The 22,982-nt window shown below is 40.6% G+C and overlaps 1 protein-coding gene across 2 annotated transcripts in view; it reads left to right on the forward strand.

The window, feature by feature from the left end:
• Positions 1 to 22,982, forward strand: part of NFIA (nuclear factor I/A) — a 621,436-nt gene that overhangs the window by 492,013 nt on the left and 106,441 nt on the right. For both annotated transcript variants that reach the window (XM_011973872.1, XM_011973873.1), the window contains exon 5: positions 17,748 to 17,865. In XM_011973872.1, coding sequence (XP_011829262.1) covers positions 17,748 to 17,865 — 118 coding nt within the window. The remainder of the gene's footprint in view (positions 1 to 17,747; positions 17,866 to 22,982) is intronic.

The raw sequence follows: 22,982 nt of genomic DNA on the forward strand, positions 1-22,982 counted from the left end.
GACTGGCCCAAAGGAACTTGAAGAGATCTATGGCATGAGACTAGACAGGGAAACAGTGGGAAGGTAACTGTCGGTGTTAGAATTGTGGGAGTCAAGGACTCCCAGGTTGATGCTGAGGTATTCCAGTGTAGAAGAGTTGGAACCCTAAGGAATGAGACATTAGGAGCAGCGGTTTGTGACTTGGAATGGGGAGGTTGCTGCCATGGTACTGAAGTGTACTTAAAGTACCAACCAGTTAAGTAGACACTATGTTGCCTTGTTAAGCTGGAGAGGATATGCTGCCCTAGTTATAGCACAGCCATAGACAAATAACAGTGCATCTGTGTGTGTGTGTGTGTATATACATATGGGTGTGTGTGTGTGTGTGTGTGTGTATAACTCTTAGGACTTTTGAGCACAATAAATATCATATTTTCTTGTAATTTTAATGATAACAGTAATATGGGGAGTATGTGTATATATATATGTGAGAGTGTGTGTGTGTGTATATATATATATGTGTATCAGACCATACCTGTCATAGTAGCATTATAGGGAAATACATTCATTGAGCCCTCAATGGGATCTAAAACATAGCCTTAAAGAGTGAAAAGAAAATCCTTTTAAGCGTAAGATTGGAGCACTAGCCATTTTATTCTGCCCTGAGTGCTGCAATTCTTACATTTAGTCCTCATTACCATCAGTGTTCCAGGCCTGGGGGTTGTATGAGAAGGCCCACACAGTACAGAATCACCCCCAGCCTCTCCTCTTCCTTCCACTCCCTGTCTTTCCTTTTAAGGTCTTATATCCCAAAGCTTATCAGTTCCAAGTTTGATTAGAACTCTGGTCAGTCTAAGATTGCTTGGCTGCCAAATGAATTCTAAACCTGCCTTCAAGAGTGCCAGAGAGTATGGCTGGACAGGGATTGAGTTTGCAGAGGGACCTGGACTTGTTTCCTGTGCCCGCTTAGGGGGTTGCTTAGCCAGTACCTGGCATCGTGAACATCCTTTGGCTCTCAAATGCTTTTTGATTCTGCACACTGCTGTGTAATCGCTCTGGGACTCACTCACACATGGCCTCATGCTGACGGAAACTGTTTGGCAAGAGTGGGTCTGGGCTGTGTCAGCTCGATCATGGCTTCAGGCCAAACTAGTCGACTGTAGTCAGGAGACCCCTTTTTCTTAGAGATAATCTATGTTTGTCAGGGTATATTTCACAAGATTGCCTTGACGGCTGGGGTAAGGATCCCCAGCTCAGGTTTCCTCACCTACACACCCTCCTGAAAGGCTTAACACTCAAGCCACATGCGGGAGTTGAAATCCCTCAGCATTGCCTTGCAAGGCTGCCCTCCTCCTTGTTCCCCCATGTGGGAAGAGAGAAGCACCCATTTCAGAACTGTGGTGGATGCTTTTTGCAGATAAGTGGACCTGGGGTGCATTCTGTATCCTTGAACAGAAATAAGCTAACTGGCGCATAAAGTGATTAAACACATGATATTGGCCCTGTTAGGAGTGTGATGTCATATAATACAAAAATTTAGAGTAGCTAGCATTTATCAAGCATATACCACGTACCAGGCATTGTGCTGGGTACTTTGTAAACATCTCATTCAATCCTCCCATGGTGGTGTTACCATCCCTTTTTATAGATGGAGTCTGCGATGCTCCAAGAGGTTAAGCAACTTGCTCTTTTTCCTTTATTGTACTCAGCTAGCTGACTGCCGACCTTTTCATCAAAACCTCTCCTATAATTGCATTATAGAACTAAATGGCATCCAAGGATTCTGTGCTTTTATTGAATAATCAGTTCTTGTTGATTTGATACACTTTCAGCTTATTAATTTGTGCATTTAAAAAAAGGTTAAAACTATTTTCATGTAAACCAAAGCAAGTAAGATACTTCATTTTTTTTCCTGGATTTGTTTTCAGGTGTGAGTTTGTTTTTAATTAACAGACTTTATTCTTTTTTAGGGCAGTTTTTTAGGTTTACAGTTTTAGGTTAACAGAAAGTACAGAAGTCCCATATACCCCTCCTCCCAAACAGTTTCCCCTATTGTTAATCTCGTTTGTTAGTGTGGTACATTTGTTACAATTCATGAGCCAATATTGACGCGTAATTATTAATTAAAATCCACAGTTTACGTTAGGGTTCATTCTTGTACATTCTGTGGGTTTTGACAAATGCATAGTGACAGGTAACTACTATTATGGTATCATACAGAATAGTTTTACTGCCCTAAATATCTCCCGTTCTCCACCTATTCATTACCTCCCACTCCCCACCACTGATCTTTTTACTCTCTCCATAGTTATGCCTTTTACTTAAATGTTTTTAATGGTCTCTGTGTCCTAGAATCTCTGACTCTTTTGCAGATTTCTTAACCTTCTGTTATCGGTATCCCAGCCCCATCCAGTCCCCTGCAATTATACCCTAATTATGACTACTTATATGGACTGGAAATTTCACAGTCATCATTAATGATGGCCTGGCTTGAGATATTTCTCCCTTTCTGGATCTTTAGTGTTTGATTTTTTAATTTGCTAATACAAATATTTACTTTCACTAGGTTTCCAGTTATTGTTTTTCATTTTCTTCCTTTTAAATGTAAGACAGGAGGGAGGTGCTCTTTCAGTATTTCCTCATGCGGATTCACTGAAATAAATGTGTGCTAAGTGTGTTGTTTTTAATAGTGTTACTACCGAGGTGGCAATGGTGGAGAAACTCAAGAGAAAGCTGCTGGCTTAGCCTGACAAACTCAGAGGTGAGGGATTAGGCAACAAGGATGCTTGCCATTGAATTATACTGATCAGATATATGAAGCTGTTGGAATCAGGGACTCCTGCTGGCCAACTGAAGCTGCAGTCTTCCATGAACTCCCCTCTCCTCCTTGCCTCCCGCCCACCACCTTTTAATATTTTTTTTTTTTCATTAACATCCATGAAAGTCCATGTTAACAATGTGGTTCAGAATCACTAAAGCTGTTTTAGCATAATACTATGAAAGGCAAGAATGGAAAGTTCTGCTTCCATGGCAAAGAAAGTACTATAGTATGAAAGTCTATATTTGTTCTCTTGCTACTTCCCCCCCCCCCCATGTGGTAGGACCATCTGAAAGTAGCTCAATTATTTATTGCCTTGTTCCAGGGGAGGAGGAAAATACAGACCACTAGACGCTGTGCCAGAGAGAGAGAGAGGGAAGTATTCTCTGCTTTGGGGAAGGGGGTTTTACAAGTGTTAACAATGTGGTTCAGAATCACTAAAGTTGTTTTAGCATAATACTATGAGGAAAGAGACAAGAACCATCTGTTGAAATGGCTCTTACATGATGCTGCATTTTCAAACAAAGCCTTCTCAAGGCATTTTTAGCTTGGTCTCTTTCCCTTGAAGTTGCTACAAAGAGAGCCCACTCTGCTAGCTGCTAAATAATGCTGCTTAGATAGCTCTCTCTGTCAGCACCCACTCTTTTGTTTATTTTACACCAGTGTTTCCCTCAAAGTATGAGCTCTAAGGCTGTCAAATATCACTCCTGGTATGAACCCAGAAAGTTCTCCTGAAAAATCCACTACTTCTGCCCATTTCCTTCCAAATTGCTGACTCTATTTTACTTGAACTTGGTGGAGTGACTTCGAAACCCTAACTACTTCACTGGGAAAGAGGAAAACCGCAAATACACACAGGCCATTGTGACTCTGGCCTGGTGGGCTCTAATTTTCTAGCGGCGGTTTGTACACCCAAGCCGGCTGCAAGGGTTAAGTAAACTTCGTGGCTAAGGATGACTTCATGGCCCTGGAATTTTGAAAAGCCAGGATTCTCAGTACACTGTGGCCAGCCTTAGAGTCTTTGGGTGTGAAAACCACTCTCAGTTACCCAGACTGATTTTTGGTTCCTGTTGCAGTGCTGCAGAATCTATTAAAATCCAGCAGCTGAATTGTCCTGGCTCTGCCACAAAGCTCAGCTGCTGGGTCGACTACAGGATTCCTGAGTTGTTTGTCAATGGAGAGTAGGAGTGAATGGAACCAGACGTATGCCTCAGCCTGGCATGAGGTGGCACCCTAGTGGCTGTTTTCTGCCTTAGAAATGTGAACTCTCTCTATTTTCACACAGGAATTGCCATTCACATCCAAATTGCAGTTCCTTTCTAAAGTTCTTTTTGAAGTCTCTAGGTCCTTGTTGCATCTTCAGGTACCCATATTCAGATGCTTAGATGTTCAGGCCAGTAATTTAGTAAGAACTGTTGGCAGTCTTCTAACCTGACATGGTGGAACTTCTAAGACAGAGTGAACTGCACTACAAGGCACAATAAGAAAATGAAACTCGCTGGTAGGAACAAGCCCAAACTTGAAAATACAAAATGTTCTTGCTCAGAAGGACTAATGAGGAAATGGGTGTAGGATAAGAAATTCCAGACACCGAGTCATTTGGGGTGCCATTTAAACATTTGCAGTACTTTAGATCTTAATTAAAGTGGGATAGATTTAAAACTTTCTTTCTAAATGAATGGCCTGTTGGTTTTCCTGTGTTAAGTAACACGATAGCTGTGATCATTGCATGGAAATTAATTTTAAAAATAGCTTATATTCTTAAGCAAGATCTTCTTTCAAAAGAAACCATTTGGGCTCGAGCATTAAAGGAAGAAACAAAGAGAATATAGTAAAAAATAGATTGCAGCCCTAGCATGAACAGTCGCTGTGACCTTGCCTTTTGTTTGCCATTACACAATTCAATGGCAGTCTACTCAAACTATGTGCTCGATCAATATCCTATTAAAGCAGCACAAAAAGTCTCCATAAACTTGGTGGTTAGCTATGTTTATAAATGGAACTCGGCATAATTAGATGGTCAATAGCAGGCTCTACTAGTAATTTCAAAATGAACATCACACATTTTATATCTGTAGAAGTCAATGGCACCTCTTCTAGAGTGAGGGTAGAGAGTGGAGCAGACAAAAGAGTGGGTGGCCCTTTAAAAAAATCATAATATCTATTTCCAAATGTAGTTTTTAAAGAAAATCTAAGTTTTGGAAGAGAAAATTCTGATTGGCCCCTATATATTTTTATTTTCCCCATCTGAACCACCTTGTTCGGAGTATATTATGACTTTGCAAATGTTACATTTTCTAGTTTTAATCAACCCCTCATAGAGAGGTAAAATAATAAATATTGCCATACTCTTAGGAAGAAAAATAACAGTCTGGCTGGCTTAATTTAGCCAGCTTCCTCTACTATAATTCAATAAATTTTCAAAATAAATATTGAAATTGAATTAGTTTAGGAGGATGTTTCGTTGTGTGATTTTTTTCCTTTTAATTTTCTTGACATATTTGGGGTGAATATTTGGGTAGTAAAGCTGGCAGCAAGTGCAATGTACTGGCAGTCATAGAAATTTTCATCAAACTACCCTTTCTTCGGAATCCTAGCTCACAGTATGGGTGGTCAAGCTTGATTTTTCGTATCCTACCCTCCTCACCTAATGAAGCCATGTAAGGTGAGAGTGTCCCCACCCTTAGGCTGACTCTGTCCTCAGCTGACTCAGCCCTACAAATTAAAAGGTGTATATACCTTGTGTTCGATACGTGCTCTGGCAGTAGTCATGGACCACTGAGCTGTTGAAATTAGAACTATGGCAGGAATAAGCTTATGACATTAGTGTATCCTTCAGTCAATGCTCTGCATGAAGGTCTAGTCCTTTCTCTTACATGCATGTACTCCTACAGTCTTCCTGGTTAGAGCTGGCAGTGAGAGTTCTCATGGCAGAATTTGGGGCCCTTTTGATCTCTGTTCTCAGCTGAAGCTTCTGCTAAATTTACCAGACTATGAATTCTCTTCTTATAAAGATTTGATCTGGGGAGGAGCACAACATACACCTTGATGTACATACTAATGTGTTGTCGTGGTCTCTATTCGTATGTTCATCTATTTCTAGGTCATTCATCAGTTATGCTTCCTATGTGTCAAGTATAAAACCTATATTCAAGATGGCAGCATGGTATTGTAAAACAGTACAGGATATAGAGTTGGGGAATCGAGCTTTTCAACTTATCAACTTTGCGCAATATTTAACCCCTCTTGGCTGTGTTTTCTTCTAGGTTACAATCATTTATTCATTTAGCAAATGTTCATGAAGTCCTAACTGTGTGCTGAGCCTAAGTCCAAGTACTGGAAATAGGAATACGTCTCAGGAGTGTAATGAGGGTTAAGTGACAGATAGCCTAGCGTCCGCCACAGAGTAGATGCTCAGCAGTGATAACCACCACAGTTACTGAACAGAGCCTCAGCCCCGATCTTTGTTCACTGTGTGTTCAGAGCCAATCTTGGAGCTGACCACTATCAGTAAATGTATTGAAAATGCATGTGTGTGCACGTGTATAAATTAAGAAGGGCCAATTTTAGAATTCATGTTCTAACAACCAATTTATGAGAAGCACCACTCTAGTGACCCTTACGGAGTGAGTAATTCCAATAGAGTAAGAGCATGCCAGTATTAGACCTCATTCCTCTGTTTTAGGAAACGAGAAAACTCTTATTCCTCAGATTTTCAGCCAGAGCCTGTGTTTCTGCATTATTCTAGAAATTGTTCTCCTAGGATATCTCATGGATAGCAGAATCTTTTAAAATTCTCAATCTAACACTGACACATTAGCAACTTTTTAAGTGGCAAACCACACCTGGGTTATCTGTACCAGCATTCTGAAAAGTCGTACTTAGTTTTACAGTATTTTTAAATTTTGCTTTCACTCATATTATGAGTCAAAATTCCCTATGAATGGCAGAAGCATGCTACAGGTCATTACTGACAGTGTGGTTTGTTTGGGTTTTCTTGAGACAAAGTCTCACTCTGTTGTCCAGGCTGAAGTGTGGTGACACAATCATGGCTCCCTACAACCTCCGCCTCCCAGGCCCCGGGGATCCTCCCACCTCAGCCTTCCCAGTAGCTGGGACCACAGGCATGCGTTGCCACACCCAACTATTTTTGTATTTTTTGCAGAGATAGGGTTTTACCATGTTGCCCAGGCTTGTCTCAAACTCCCGGGCTCAAGAGATCCGCCTGCCTTGGCCTCCCAAAGTTCCTGGATTACAGGCATGAGCCAGTGTGCCCAGCTAATAATGTGCTTTTTAATAAACCTTTATTTATGCACTCATAAGCCTCAACTTTTTCATGGTGGATATTCGTATCCAGTAGTAACACGGAAAAACTAAAAGGGGTTTTTGTGACTTCCAGAAGCTTAGGAGAAATCCTGTATTACCCTGCAGTAGGGCCACAAATATTATTGAGATTTGGCTGGAGTACATTATCATAGCTAACTCTTGCCGATTAGAAGGGCTGTTGGTATTGACCATCTTAGCGTGGCTAGAATGGGGCTGGTAGAGTCCACATTCAGCAAAACCTCACGTAGGTCGAATACTGGAACTGAGCTAATCCAGTCTGTGGTTAATATGAGTACATGTTAATACCTAGGATTTTTCACTAGGTGGCGGAGAAAAAAAATGGAAGTTATTGGTGGAAATATTGAAAACTATTTACTTTTTAGACAGCTGGATTAGTCAATTGTTGGGATAGGACCCTGTTGATACAGTTTGGTTTCCTAACAGCTAATGGTCAAGTAGCCCCAGTGCGCTATTGGTTGTGGGGCTTATGTTTAGCTTAGCCCTTCCCTGGTTTATAGATCACTGTGGGGAAAAGACCTCTTAGGCCATCAAATCCCTCCCCTGTCAGAGAAGACTTAATCCCATGACTGAGGCTGTATCAGCTATTAAACGGGTACCACATTTGACCTCAACCAAAAGCTAAGATATGATGATACTCTAAAATGCAGAAAATCAATTTCGGTCCCCAAGGCAGAAGGCACTAATGCAGATCAGTCAGCATTGCTAACCCCTCTGTGGACTGCTCTGTTAGACCAGGTGGCAGGGCCCTTCATCCAGTGGAACTCTTGCTGATGCTTGTAAGGTTTAAGACCTGCAAAAGCAGAGAGGCGAGAAGGAGAATGATGAGATAGAAGTTTTGCCACATAAGTGTAGGCGATAATTATTCTTCCATTTAAACTTGTTGAATTTATCTCCCTCATAACTGATGACAAAGGAAAGACAGCAGCACTACAAATGTGGATTTCACTCCTGTTTCTCTGAACAGATATCTAGGAAATGTCTACATTCAAGCCCTTCCTCTGTCACTTACTTAGTTGCGTGATTTGACCATGTTACTTAACCCACAGTGTAGTTTCTCGTTTCTAAATGAGAATAATATAAATACATATTCCATAGGGATAATGCAAAGATTAAATGAGTTGAGTCAGGTAAAATACCTAGCACATTGCCTGGCATGTAATAAATGCTCAATAAATATTAGCTCTTAGCTCTTTTTCATTAACAAGCTCATGTAATTTTAGTTCAGCTCAGTAAACATTTGGTGCATATGTGTAATATATGAAGCACCCTGCACTGTGTACTGAGGAGAATACAAAAATAAGTAGGAGACAGACTTTTCCTCTGTAGAGTACATATCTAAGTTTCTTGAGATCTAAGACTGAGCTTATTTTATGGCAATAAAATGCCTGAATACACTTAATTTACCAATTAAACTCACAGTAATTATCTGTCACAGATAAATTATCTTCCTGATTTGGAATGGGGTGGGAAAATGTATCAGTGAATTTTTCCTATTTTAATGAAACAAAGATTTTTTGAAAAATAAAAATTCCTCTATTCACCTCCCTTTTCTCCTTCTGCCACCACATATGTATTCCTTAACATGTGTCCACAAGACACGGATGTGTGAAAATAAGGCTCTGTCTGTGTTAGCGGATGCCTTTCATGGGGTTAAAAAATATTCTACTGGCTTTTGGCACCTAATACTACATTTCATAAAAAGCATTGGTTAAATCTTTTAATAGCAGGCGAGTTCATTTTCACATAGAGGGAAATCCTTGTTTTAGTTCAATGCCTTTTTTTAATGTTCCTGTTTGGAAAACCATACTCTTAGCCTGCATTTGGTCAGACCTTTTAGAAAGGAAAAGTGGAAAACAGGAGATCAGCACAGGGTTTACAGACCAGAAATCTGCTTGGCAAAGGAGTTGCTGAAGACTGTGGCGTAGAAGCTGCAGAGAAAGTACCTTTATGATTGATTTCCATTCAAGTCAGACTGACTGCAGTGTGGTCATTTTTCTAACCCATAACTGCTCACACTGCAGCAGTCTGCTATCTGCAGGGCGTCTGAATTATAGCAGTCTATGTTCGTGTTACCTCTTACACAAATTACTTACACTGGTTTCTTTTTCCATGCAAATTCATCAGTTTTACAGCCTCTCGTAGCCACAATCAGGAAACTCTGGCAGAGAGCACAAATTGATAAAATGAGTTAATTTTTACTATACTTATTTTTTTTTCTTTCTAAAAGCCCTTTCTCATAGGCAGTGTTCAGGAAGCATATTACGGTAAAAGGGAGATAACAAAGGAGTTGAATTTTCTTGCCATAAATTACTTTCCAAGTTAATTCCCTTTAACGATGATTCCAGATTTGCTTGAGTTTTCATAGCATTGTGCGTTTTACAACTGTGCCTTTGATAGAAAGAAGAACAAGTATTTTCCCATGTTCAGTCCCTTTGTGCCAGTGACATGAACTTTCTTACAAGATCTTTGCCACTGGAATGCAAAACAACACTAAATTGTGCTGGGTCCATAGAACTGTGTGCTGCTATTGGACTTTTTCCCCCCAGTCTTAAAGTACAAGTTCCCAAAGTCTCACTGAGTGTTTTAGATCATGTAATCAGAAGAAAAATGTATCTCCATTTTTTCATAGTTATAAGTTGGAAATTCAGTTGTTGCCATTCTTTCATATTCCTCAGTGGCCATACAGATTTGAAGAAGGGACAATAATGGTCAGTCCCTGAAATGTAAGCCCCACAAGGGCAGGGGTTTTTTGTATCTTGTCCACTGATGTTTCTCAAGCGTCTGAAATGATACCTGGCTCACTAAAAGTGCTCCATAAATATTGTTAAATTCCACTGAATACAGCCTCTCCGAGTATGTGTACTATTAACCATAGGTTGGACAAACTAGTCATTTCGTTAATGCTCCCTGCTGGCTTCTGTTGAGCAAGTTGGAAACTTAGCACACTGTACTCTCTCAGGCAGAGTAGCTCAAAAATTTGTATAGAAATTTTTTCCATCATCCTCTCTTTCCAACAATGCAAGCCTGAGCAGCTTGTCTCTGGTGGATGGCAGAAGTTCAATAACCACAACCTTATCCAACTACTAATGTGTACAGAAGAGCAGGTCATTAAGAGGGTTGGCTACTAAAATAACCCCTTTCTTCCAGTAGCCTACATTATTATAATGATTCCTTAATAGCAAACCATTTATTAAGAAATGACACAAAGACTACATTCTACTTATGACAGGAAAGAGGCGGGGGTAGAGGATGAATGACTTGGAAATAATATCTGAAGAGACAATTTCCAAAAGTTAACCTTTTGAGAAAAACTCCTTGATAGAGCAAAATACTTCAGATTCATTCATTACAATACCACTTAAGAAAATTGGGGAGCCCCTCCACACGATGTATATGTATTTATAGAATTCTGAGTTTCATTTGGTATTGTTTAAAGTTTAGAGGGGGCAAATAGGGAGGGTAATTATTCACTCTCCTTAATTCAAAGCATATTTATTGATGATCAACTGTGTACACAAAACTGTGGTCAAAGGGAGCTCTAGGATCTGTAGGATTACAGGTCATGTGTATTACCTCTGAGTTCATGACCTGGGAGAGTTATTCAACCTCTTTGTGCCTCAGTTCCTTCCTGGTGGTATGGTGAGGATCGGGATTCCCCAGCGCTCAGGCTGCAGACTAGTACCAGTCAGTGGCCTGTGAGAAACCGGACTGCACAGCAGGAGGGGAGCGGCCAGTGACTGAGCACTACTCCCTGAGCTCCGCCTCCTGTCAGATCAGTGGTAGCGTTAGATTCTTATAGGAACGCAAACCCTATTGTGAACTGCACATGCGAAGGATCTAGGCTGCAGGCTCCTTATGAGAGTCTAATGCCTGATGATCTGAGGGGGAACAGTTTCACTCCGAAATCACCCCCCTACTCTGATCCCTGGCAACATTGTTTTCTATGAAACCGGTCCCTGGTGCCAAAAAGTTGGGGACTTGTGGTGAGGAGTAAATGGGATGATGTGCTTAAAACCCTTAGCCCAACTTCTGGTTCATAAATGATGCCTAATAAATCGTGATGGTGATGGTGGCAGCAGTGGTTAGTGGTGGTGGTGGCAGTTCATTTTTGCCATAATTATTATTAGAATTACGGGGCCCAAAGAGTTTCAGCAACTTAATCAAGTAAACAGGTGGTTATTGGCAGGACTGGGAATCTAGACAATCTCTCCCCATCCTAGACTAGCGTTTTTTATGCCCCATGATATCTCTTTATAACCTTCAAAATGCATCTCAACCTAGATAGGGAGAAAATGTTACGTATGAGACAAAGAATGATAAAGCCTAGAGTCAATTACAAATAGAGCAAAACTGGATTTCACAATAAATGGAACAGAGAGGCAGTGCTGTGCTTGGTCCAGTCCTGCCCTAACGTCTCCACATTTGATTGGCAGTGGCTGCATCATAGCACACCAGAAGGCAGTTAGTCTTTAACTTCAGAAACCCAATGTGATAACCTGGGTAGGCCAGAATTTATGTGACATTGGACAAATCATTTAACCCTCCACAACTTTTATTAGTTTCTTAATTTTTCAAAAGAAGGACTTAATGCCATTATTAGTTAAAAAGTATACTGCATTACATATATCTTACTGATGTTTTATATTTATTAGAAGAATATGATCATTTATTTATGCCCTTTCAAGTGCACAGTTTGGAACAGGTCTTTTAGACCTGTTTGCTCTCCTGGAGGAGTTGTCAAATATCCATTGTAAAAATTATATTTTCTTTCCCAACAGCAGAGTCTTGGCCTCCATTCCCTTCTGCTGGGACACCTGAATCAATCTTGTGATTTCCCCACCTCCAGAATCTTAGCCCCCTTCCAAGCATTCTGAATATGGTTTCTGTGTTAGTCTGTTCTCCTGCTGCTATGAAGAAGTACCTGAGACTGGGTAATTTGTAAACAAAAGAGGTTTAATTGACTCACAGTTCTACATGGCTGGGAAGGTCTCAGGAAACTTATAACCATGGCAGAAGGCACCTCTTCACAGGGCAGCAGGAGAGAATGGGTCCCAAGTAAAGGGGGAAGCCCCTTATAGAACCATGAGATCTCGTGGGAACTCACTCACTGTCACGAGAACAGCATGGGGGAAATTGCCCCCATGATTCAATTATCTCCACCTGGTCCCACCCTTGACATGTGGAAATTACAATTCAAGGAGAGATTCGGGTGGGGACACAGAGCCAAACCATATCAGTTGCCTTATGAATGTTCCCAGGTCCACAGTGATCTTACTTCCCTATTCAGAAACTGTCCTGGATCCCACAGATCACTATGTTTCACTAATGTTTTTGTTTTTGTTTTTGTTTTTGTTTTCGTTTTTTTTTGAGACGGAGTCTTGCTCTGTCTCCCAGGCTGGAGTGCAGTGGTGCGATCTTGGTTCACTGCAAGCCCCACCTCCCGGGTTCACACCATTCTCCTGCCTCAGCCTCCCAGGTAGCTGGGACTACAGGTGCCCACTACCATGCCCGGCTTATTTTTTGTATTTTTAGTAGAGACGGAGTTTCACCGTGTTAGCCAGGACAGTCTCAGTCTCCTGACCTTGTGATCCGCCTGCCTCGGCCTCCCAAAGTGCTGGGATTACAGGTGTGAGCCACCGCGCCCAGCCCACTTTACTTCTTATCTCCAAACTTATGCACATACTTTGTCCTTTGCCAAGAAAGCCTTTCCTGTCTCCTGTGCCTCTTTAAATCTGAACCATCCTTAAAGGCTCAGTTTAAGTGCCCACTCTTCCTGGAATCAAACCTTTTTCTGATCTCACAAGCCAGTGGGATCTGTGACTCCTTTGAACTTTCCTAGCACATTCATAACATTTTTCCTATGAAATTTAGCATGTTCGGCATTGCATTAGATATTAAGGTATTATTTTAGTATACCACTTAGGTTGTAAACCTTTTGGGGACAGAGACACTGTGTACCTTTTTATTATTTCAAGTTTAAGGCAAATACTATATGTGGGAGTCAGTGTGGTGCAGTAAGAAAAGCCCAGGTTTTGAGGTCAGCGTCCTTACATTTTAACCCTGACTGTCTCTTTTTGTCTTTCTGTAATCGAGGACAAGTTATTTAATCTCACTCCAAGCCTTCGTTCTCCTCATCTAGAAAATGCGTTTTTAAGTTTGAGAATGAAATTAAGTACAGTAAATAAAGTGCTTATCAAAACGTGGCATGATGGGTGCTCCAAAAGGCCTGCCTAAAGCCCGCCTCTTGAGTTCTTCATGACCTGTCAAAAGCTCTTTCTGTTCTCCAGATTAGAGATGCTGAGAATACCCAACCCATTGCAGGGATACTTTGACAGGGACTGCTCCCCTCAGGTGCGAAGCTTTCTCTTTGGCTGTGACAGTGTCACTGAGTCAGAATCCAACCCGATAAGCCAGCTGTCCATGTGATTCATACCTACGGGCAGTCGCAGGGGGATGTTCCTTGATAAGACTCTTGAAGAAGGCAGAGTTTGGGTCTGTGAATTACTAGGATTATTTAACTCAGGTTGTGAAACCCATTCTCATTTCAGAAACTTAGTGATGTTTTCAGACACGCATAACCAGTTTGCCAAGCTCTCAAGTTGCTCATCAGAAGTCAGATAGACACTTTTGGGAAGTGCCAGGCCACCTGGTGCCATTTGCCACATTACAATTACAGTATACTTAAGTGGTTCACAGGAAGTATATATATGGCCAAGCTAAGCCCATTTTTGTGGACTTAATTATTTTTAAATATCTGGAAGGTGGGCACACCATGTTTACACAGGCTTTTTTTTTTCTTCCCCTATTCTGGCTCTCTTGACGTTTAAAAAAGATAAGACAAAATACGTTTTTCTAGGATAGATAAAGTATTAAATATAAGTGCATCTGGATGTTCACCATGAGCTAAGGGGCCTCTTCTTCTCTCTGTCTGATCCAGTCCCTCACATTCACACTTTGCTCTGTGTTCCTCTCCTTCCAAAAGCAAGGGAGTGAGGGCCAGACAGTGTCCGCCATGCTCAAGAATGAAACAACTTCTCCACCCAGTTGAGGCCTCATCTCCCTTTTGACATTTGTGAAAAACATCTAAATCCAGACCTATGACATTGATTAGCCTTATAATTCTTCTTCAGCTAATGAGAGGCGTGGCTCTCTAATCTCCAGGAAGGCACAAAGCATTAAGTACCTACCGTATGTCAGCCTGCTGGGAGCGAGGGTGAGTGATCTAGGCTCATCTTTGAGTAATCTCCCTCGCCTCTCCTCCACGGCCTATTTCATACTGAAAATATCACGAAATTAAAGGGGAAATTATGCAAATAAATTTAATATAAAAAGCAAATTAGGGGATGACGGTCAGCATTATTAATTAGAACCCTGTTTACACTTATTGTCAAGCCTCACCATTTTTTTTAAACGAAAGGCTCTTCCTCCCTTAGAGCCTGTTACTGAGAGATGTGTTTGAATTTCAGAAAGTAGATGTGAATTTCAGTCTTCCATTTTTTCAGCAGTGACCGTTTTTATATACTGACAGTTGTGATTAGGGTTTATTCATTGCTATTAATCAAATAACTATTTTTTCTTAGAAATTCTTATATTCCCTCATACCGTCTCTTGATTCCATAGTTCCATTATGGCACCTCAATTCACCTGGTTTCTCAAGTGCTGATCCTGGGAGTTATCCCAAACTCCCCTGTTCCCATTATTACAACAGTCAAGAAGTCAGCATGTCTTCTTTTTATTTATTTGTTTTCCAAGATTTTTGTTCGAGATGGGGTCTCACTCCATTGCCCAGGCTGGAGTTGTCGTGGCATGATCATAGTTAACTGCAGCCTCAAACTCCTGGGCTCAAGTGATCCTCCCGCCTCAGCCTCCTAAGTAGCTGGGACTACAGGCTCGTGTCACTGCACCTAGCTAATTTAATTAAAAATAATTTTGTGTGTGTGGAGACACAGTCTTACTATGTTGCTCAGGCTGGTCTGGAACTTTCGGTCTTAAGCAATCCTCCCACCTCAGCTTCCCAAAGTGCTGTGATTACAGGTGTGGGCCACCACACATGTGCCCAGCCAGTCAGTACTCCTGAATAACTTATATCAGGCTCCTCCTTTCCATCCTTTGAGTTTAGACCCCATCCCCACTATACCTTGCACAAATGTCCCAGTGGACTCTCTGGTTTGCTGATTATATTCTTCAAGCGCCCCCCACCCTTTCCTCTCCATGCCTACCCTCATGACAGACGGATCTTTCTAGGTGATAAATGCAAATTTGATGATAGCATTCTCGTACTTTGCTGGTTCTTCTTTCACTATTGAATATAACTCAATGCAGCAGCCCGTTCCATTGACTAGTGTTTACTGACTGCCTCCTGGTGTCAGGGACTATATTAGATGCTGACAATATAATCTCCAGTTATAGGGGGTAAGGTAAATGTTTTAATAGCTTATAAACTTGGCAATCTGCTGAATTCAAATTTATGTTCCTTAAAGAAACCTGCCAGATCCCAGCGGGCACATGTTGGCTCATGCTTGTAATACCAGTGCTTTGGGAGGCAAAGGCAGGAGGATTGCTTTAGACTAGAAGTTCAATATCAGTCTGGGCAGTATGGTAAGACCCCATCTCTACCAAAGAAACTTTTTAAAAATTAGTTGGGTGTGATGTAGCACACCTGTGGTCCCAGCTATTCGGGAGGCTGAGGCAGGAAGATTGCTTGAGCCCAGGAGCTGAAGGCTACAGTAAGTTTTGATCACACCTTTGCATCTGCACTTAGCCTGTGTGACAAAGTGAACCCTTGTCTCTTAAAAAAAAAGAAAGAAAAACCTACCAGATCCTTCATAACCTGACCTTAACCATCCTTCCTCTTTCCCGTGTATTCTACACTATGTCGTCATACCAAGCTCTCAGAAATCCAGTAAACATTTTCTGCTGTCTTACCTTGATGCTGTTTCCTCTGCCTAGAAGTCCTCCATCCCTTTCAGTTGCATAATTCCTCCTTGTCCTTTTAACATTGTTTCCAGGCTTCACATTTTCTGAGGCCATTCCTTGAACTTCTTATCCCCAGGTTGGGTTAAATAACCCCCTTCTTTGCAGCCACTTCAATTTAGGAATGCAGATGGTCCCCCATTTACAATGATTCCACTTAAAATTTTCAGCTTTACGATGGTGGGAAACTGACGTTGTGTTCAGTAGAAATCATACTCCAAGTAGCCATACAGTTACTCTGTTTTTCACGTTCAGTACAATATTCAATCAGTTACATGAGATATTCAACACTTCGTTATAAAATAGGAGTATTAACTGCATTTTCAACTGATGATATTTTTAACTTACGATGAGTTTATCAGGGCATAGCCTCATTGTAAGTTGAGCACCTGTAGTCCTATCAAATGACTTCTCAGACTTTTAAAAAATTAATCTGTCAGACTTTCCTTTCCGTTTAGTGGTAGGGACCACGTCTTTCATCTGAGTGCCTTCCTCACTCAGCATAGTTCTTGGCAGTCGCAGGCTCTCAGTAAGCATCCATTGGATGAATAAATGTCTCTGGTTCATGATGACCCTTATTATTATTTCTTCTGATGGATACTAACCTGTAATTTATTTATTCCAGTATCAAATTATGTGGGCTTAGCTCTCAAACCAGTGCCTTCATATAGTATCTGTTTTTCCTGCTTTTACGTAATCTTTCAGAAAGATTATTTGCACTAATAATTTACACCACTAATTTTACGGAGTTGTTTGATAAAATTGGTACTTGTTATTTGTCCATTGGAAAACATTTATTAATCTACTGTCAAAAAGGTATCCAGGCTGAAAGATAGAAAATACAAGGAATCAGTCTCACACAAGAGTCATTTCTGAAAATCACAAATAATCAAAATTAAATCAAAGATCAGAAAATTCTTTTATAAAAGGCCAGCTAATAAATATGTTAGGCTTTGTGGGCCATATGGTCTCTGTTGCAGCTACTTCTCCCTGATGGTGTAGTGGGGCAGCAGCCATAGACAATGTAGAAATGAAAGGCCATGGCTCTGCTCCAGTAAAACTTTATTCATAAAAACTATGGGCCTGCCTTAAATTACAAGGTTGGGCAAATATTCAGTTAAGATGTATGCAAGATGGAGAGGTGATTCAGAGTAAAGAGAAACCACACATTTCATATTAGAAGAAACTGAGAATGGGCAGCTTAGAAAGATGACTTTGTTCTCACCGAAGTTCAAAACAGAATTCCAAAATACAGATGAGTAGAAGCTATCAGGATCAGATAAAGTTAGACAAGCCTAAGGAGTGTTTTGGCTGTTCATTCCAGAAAAGTTTAAGACCAAAATGTGGGGGAAGTATTTTTGTTAAAAGCATCCAAGAATGTTGCAACCTCGGTGACAATTTACTATTACATAAAGAGAAAAGATGAAAAATATATTAGAAAAAATATGCCTTTCCCGTATAGACTATTTTTAGTCAGTATTCCTTTGGAGTCAGTTTATTACTGATTATTTTCGATTAGCTTACCATATAAATGCAAAAAAAAATGTGCTAAATGCAACACTGAAGTATGCTGTCATTGATTTTATATCCACAGAATTTAACTGGTTTTTGTTTGTTTTCTTAATTCTAGCACCAATAGCTGCAGGAACTGGCCCAAATTTTTCTCTCTCAGATTTGGAAAGTTCTTCATACTACAGCATGAGTCCAGGAGCAATGAGGAGGTCTTTACCCAGCACATCCTCTACGAGGTAATTTGATTGGCAGCTCTTAAACAAGTTATGCTACATGGTTGCACACCTTGATTTTAACTCTGGGCCCGCTATGCATTTAGCAATGCGCCTTTAGTAATAGAAGATACCAAAGTAGTGGGTTCAGCCCCAATGGACTGTCGGTCTTGTTGGGGAGATAAAGCAAATATGCATGTAGCAAGGTTAAATACACACACACACGTACACACATACACACACACACAAACACAGTAAAAGAACTGAGCTAAATTGTGTGACACAGGCTAAAAATAGTTAAAGAGAGCTTTATCCAAAAAGAATACCATGGTTCCAGCTCTAAATGTTGGTTAGGGTTGGTGAGATCGAAAGGAAAAGGAATGGAATTCTGGGTGGGGTGAAAAATGAGCAGAGGCATGGAGGAAGGATGGATGATGAACATAACATGTTCTCAGGAAATGAAGGACAAGGCTGGACTGCAGCAAAGGGCATATGTTTTGGCTTGTTTGGCAGGAAGTGAACACTGGTGACAGTCCCAGTGTCATGCCCACAGCAGACATTACAGCTCAGTGCCAGCTCTTTTCCCACTGAGACCCCAGAGCTCTCAATATCCAGTTTACTGGAGTTGCCCTAAAAGATGAAACCCATTTGATATCCTGGTGTGAGATTATACAAATGGAAGCAGTCACTTGCATGACCTCAAGTGAGAATGGGGCCAGACTACAGATGCCATTGTATTGAGAGACCTTAAAAACAGTAAAGCTAGAGTAGTGTAACCTGATAACGTTTCTGGGGTTCTTGCTGTCCTTAAAGTCACAAAGCCAAAATCAAAATGAAACATTTTTGCAAGATTGTGTTGTCTCTAGATAACCTGTACCAGAGGGAAAGGGATTAGGCATTAAACCCACAGTATTCTTTTACAAATTGGCTTTAGCACTGGACTGTGACAACAAAGAATAGAATGGTGCAGAACGATCTTTAATGTTTGTACACTTTGCAGAAAAATGTCTGACAAAGGCATATTCCTCCTAAAGCAAGTACCTGAGTCTTATGATTTAAAACAATGCCCAAATTGTAGAAATTTTCCTTGGTGCATACTCGTTCTTACCTTGCCTTTATATATTTTAAACATCACTACTTTCAAAAAAAATCAACTTAGTCATCACTAATACCTTGAAGACAGTTAAAGAAACAGGTATTCCCTTAGTATAACTACCAAATCCTACCATCGTCTTTCATGTTGTTTAAATGTTCCCTTTAGTTCTCTGTAGTATCAGCTCCTCTGGGGGACAAAAAAGTCACACATCCAAAGTCTATTTATAATAGAAGAAAGAGATTGTGAATACATTCGGGTGTTAATACATTTTGAGGATTTCGAATGTTTGCTGATGGAAGAGACATTGTGTGTAACTGCACTCAGTCAACATGAAAAAGCTTTGCAAATGCTTGTAGGCAGTGATTAATTTAAAAGTTTATGGGCTGTTTGTTTTTCATGTGTGTGCTGTACATGTACCATACACCTCCCAAACAGTGTTCCCCGCTTTTTACGTTTTCACACAATTCTCCAGCTATGTTTTATTATCTTTTGTGACTCTCTGAGAGGAAAGCTCATTATGAGTGTCATTTAAAAGGCCAGTGTCGTTCTCATATTCTGTAAATAACTAACCCTGATAAGGAGCTAATTATAGCCTGCATCAGTAGTTAATAACCTGGTAATGTGTTTGTTTTACTCTCATTAGGCTCTTCCTAGGATGATTTTTTAAATTCTTTAAATACATAGATTCAGCAGAATTAACGATGTACAGGTTAGAAAGTGTGCCCAGAAGAATATCTCAGATTCATATATAGAAATGTTCACCAATCAGTATGTCTTCCTGCTGGGCCAATATTAATGGATCATTTTCTCTGTGGCAGGCACCATATTAGGTGAGTTGTATGCCTGTTCTGATTTATTCTTCACAGTAATTTTACAATATACACAGTGTCGCCATTTAAACAGTGGAGCAACACAAAGCTCAGAGAAGTTGTCACTTGCCCAAAGTCACAGTCCTCGTGAATAGAGGAGTCTCCATTCACACTCAGGTCTGTTGGAACTTTAAAAATGTGTCCTTTTCACTCAGAATCCTCTTGAGAATAGGACTGACTCTTTTCGTAAGGAACAATAGAATATGAGGTCCTAAAAAAGGAGTTTCTAGCATCTCTACTCCTCCCTGGCACTTAGTGTTTGCCGTCTTGAGTTATTCTTACCATCTTTGCGGCCTGCACGTGTGCAGCCTCCGCATCTGGACGGTGAGTCCCTTGAGTGACAGCGTCTAACGCTTCCCACTGAGCAGCGAACACTATTAGTAAGAAACTTACTATCTTACTTTAGTAAGATACCGTCCTTGGCACCATGGGTGTGAAGTCAAATAAGGGGCTTTACAATCTGCTGGTAGAGACTGAGAAGTAAGTGGGAATTTTCAGTTCAGGGTCCTATGAACACTCAGGAAAGTTAAGGCATTTCACAGTCTTAGGAATGCTAAGTAAGACTTCTAGGCCTTACACACAGTAGGAATTAAGATATTTGGAATTAAGGTAATACTTTTACCTATTTTTTAGATATAATTGCTAGAAATACGAGAAAAAATTCCACACACAAGAAGAGATAGTGCATCACTCCTTAGGAAAATACTCATCCTCACTTTTTGTGTAGATCTTACAGATACTTTCCTGCTTCCCTCAAGTGTTTCTGGGAAAATAGAATGAGTATGTTAGAAAGGGCAAGAAACCAAAATCAATGACTGATTCATTTCAATAGATAGATAGGTAGGTAGATAGATGTGATGCAGTGGTACTCACTGTAAGTTCTGTACCCCTTCAGGGTAAACATCTTCAAAATCATAGAAAGAACAGTGTAAAAATTGGGAGAAAATACATTTTTTATTCCAAAAAACTTTATCAAGATAAACCAGCTGTCAAAAGTTTGTGAAGTCAGAGTAAACTTGTCTCGGAAGCCTCCACCTGTGCTTCCTAACTTGCTTCATTCCTGATCTTTTCCTCTTTTCCATGCTGTACCTATACCCTCCAGATGTTTATCTTTTTTTTTTCTCCAGTAGAGACAGAGTCTCTTTCTATTACCCAGGGTGAGTGCAATGATCATAACTCACTGCAGCCTCGAAGTCCTGAGCTCAAGCGATTCTCCTGCCTCAGCCTTTGAAGTAGCTGGGACTGTAGGCATCTGCCACCACACGTGGCTGGTTTAAAAATTTTTTTTTTTCGTAAAGACAAGGTGTCACTATGTTGCCCAGGGTGGTTGCTGAATTCCTGGCCTCAAGTGATCCTCCTGCCTTGGCCTCCCAAAGTGTTGGAATTACAGGTGTGAGCCACCATGTCCAGCCCTCTTTTGTCAACTTCTGAAAGTCCTTGCTTTCAAACTAAGACATCAGCTGATAACTATAGACTCTTTCAATAATACTAGCCTGCGGTATTTGCATTTTGTTAGAAAATGCCAAGGAAATCAAAACCTTTAAAGACTCAGAAAAGTATCAACAATGGGGGAACGATGGACAATGGAGTTGACCTTTGGGGCTAGATCTAATTGAATTATGATACTTGGATGAATCCATGTCGCATGTATTCGTATGGCTGTTTCTAAGTCAATAGCCTAATTCAGCAGATTTTTAGTGTCCTCTGTTAGCCAGGCACTGTGGTAGGCACTAGAGATTAAAAAGCATTTGGTAATTTTCCCTGAAAATCTTACAGCCCCATCAGAACGTATAGGCTTCTCATTTTATTTGCCAGAGTACTTCAGAGAAATGTTTATTTTTTTCTAACATGTATTCTTTCTGTTTCCAAGATGATTTCAAGTGGCTTTCAATTTTAAAACAACAGGTAATATTACATGTAGAAAGAGGCCAGAAACCATGTGGAACAAATTGTTATAGCAGGAACCTGAACCAAGAGTTATGCCTCAAGTTTAACCCTGAGCTTCCTGGTTGCCAAGGCAAAAAGGGTTATATAGTTTGCATTTCTAATAAAAGGAAATAAGATAAATTTGTTCAAAGAGACCATATTTTTCTGGTTATGTTTTGTAAGGAATTCTCTGTGTATATCCTCTTATAAAGGACTCCCATTAGATGTAGTTTTACATAAAATATAGAAGAGTTCTTCAGTGGCTATTTTTCATTGAACTTTCAAGGAAAGCCAAGCAAAGAACATTAAATAAGCTATTAAAGGCATTTCCTTTGAGTACTAAGCTAGCATGGCACAGTTATGTTGCTTTCCTGTGGTCTGGCTTTAATGAGAATAGAACTTAATGGCTAAGAATACTGGAATGCCAACATTAATAATTAGAATTTCTTGCCATAAATTGGCCCTCCACATTCATTCTTTCATTCAGATTGCTGCAATAGCTTAACTGTCTCCCTGCCCTAGGCTCTATTTTCCTGTTTTCCCCTTTGCCTTTCTAAATCTGTCATCTGCGCAGTTACCAAAGTCACTTTTCTAAAATATAACTCCCCTGTCATTCCCTGTTTAGACTATTTCGGGGAGTCTACATTGCTTATAGGAGAAAGTCCAGACATGCAGTATCTTCTGTAACCTCCACCCTTCTCACTCGCTGTGTCCCTTCTTCCCCACCTCAGCCATCCTACACAGCTGGCAGTTCTCCGAACATATCACACTTCACTCACGATGTGTCTTCTTCCTGATAGGCTCCTCCCTTCTGGGGGTTATGTTCGACATCTCTGATAACCTGTGTGACAGGAGCATGCCAATTAGAACAGACACTGCCCTGCTTGCAGGACTGTCTTTGGCTAGGTCCTGGAATGCTCCTGATCTGCAAGACGTTAACCCTTTAGATTTCGGACTGTGAGGGTGTCTGGGACAAAGAAGGAGAGGCAAGGTTGGAAGAAATGTATGGACTTTGAGACAATGACAGTTTGCCCATTGATAATTTTTTAATACCAAATGGCTGTCTGAGTGGTACATCAGCTGAATAGCAGCCCTGCCTCTGCCCTTTCCTTCATTCTTCCCTGTCTCCTTGACACTCTTGAAGATAGCTCAGGAGCCATTTCCTCCAGGAAGCCTTTCCCGAACCCCTGACTCATCACTTTCTCCATTGTGTGACCCACTGTACCCTGTGTGTGGTTGCATCATAACTC

This window comes from Mandrillus leucophaeus, unplaced genomic scaffold (genome assembly GCF_000951045.1).
Source record: "Mandrillus leucophaeus isolate KB7577 unplaced genomic scaffold, Mleu.le_1.0 Scaffold14, whole genome shotgun sequence".
Lineage (NCBI taxonomy): Eukaryota > Metazoa > Chordata > Mammalia > Primates > Cercopithecidae > Mandrillus > Mandrillus leucophaeus.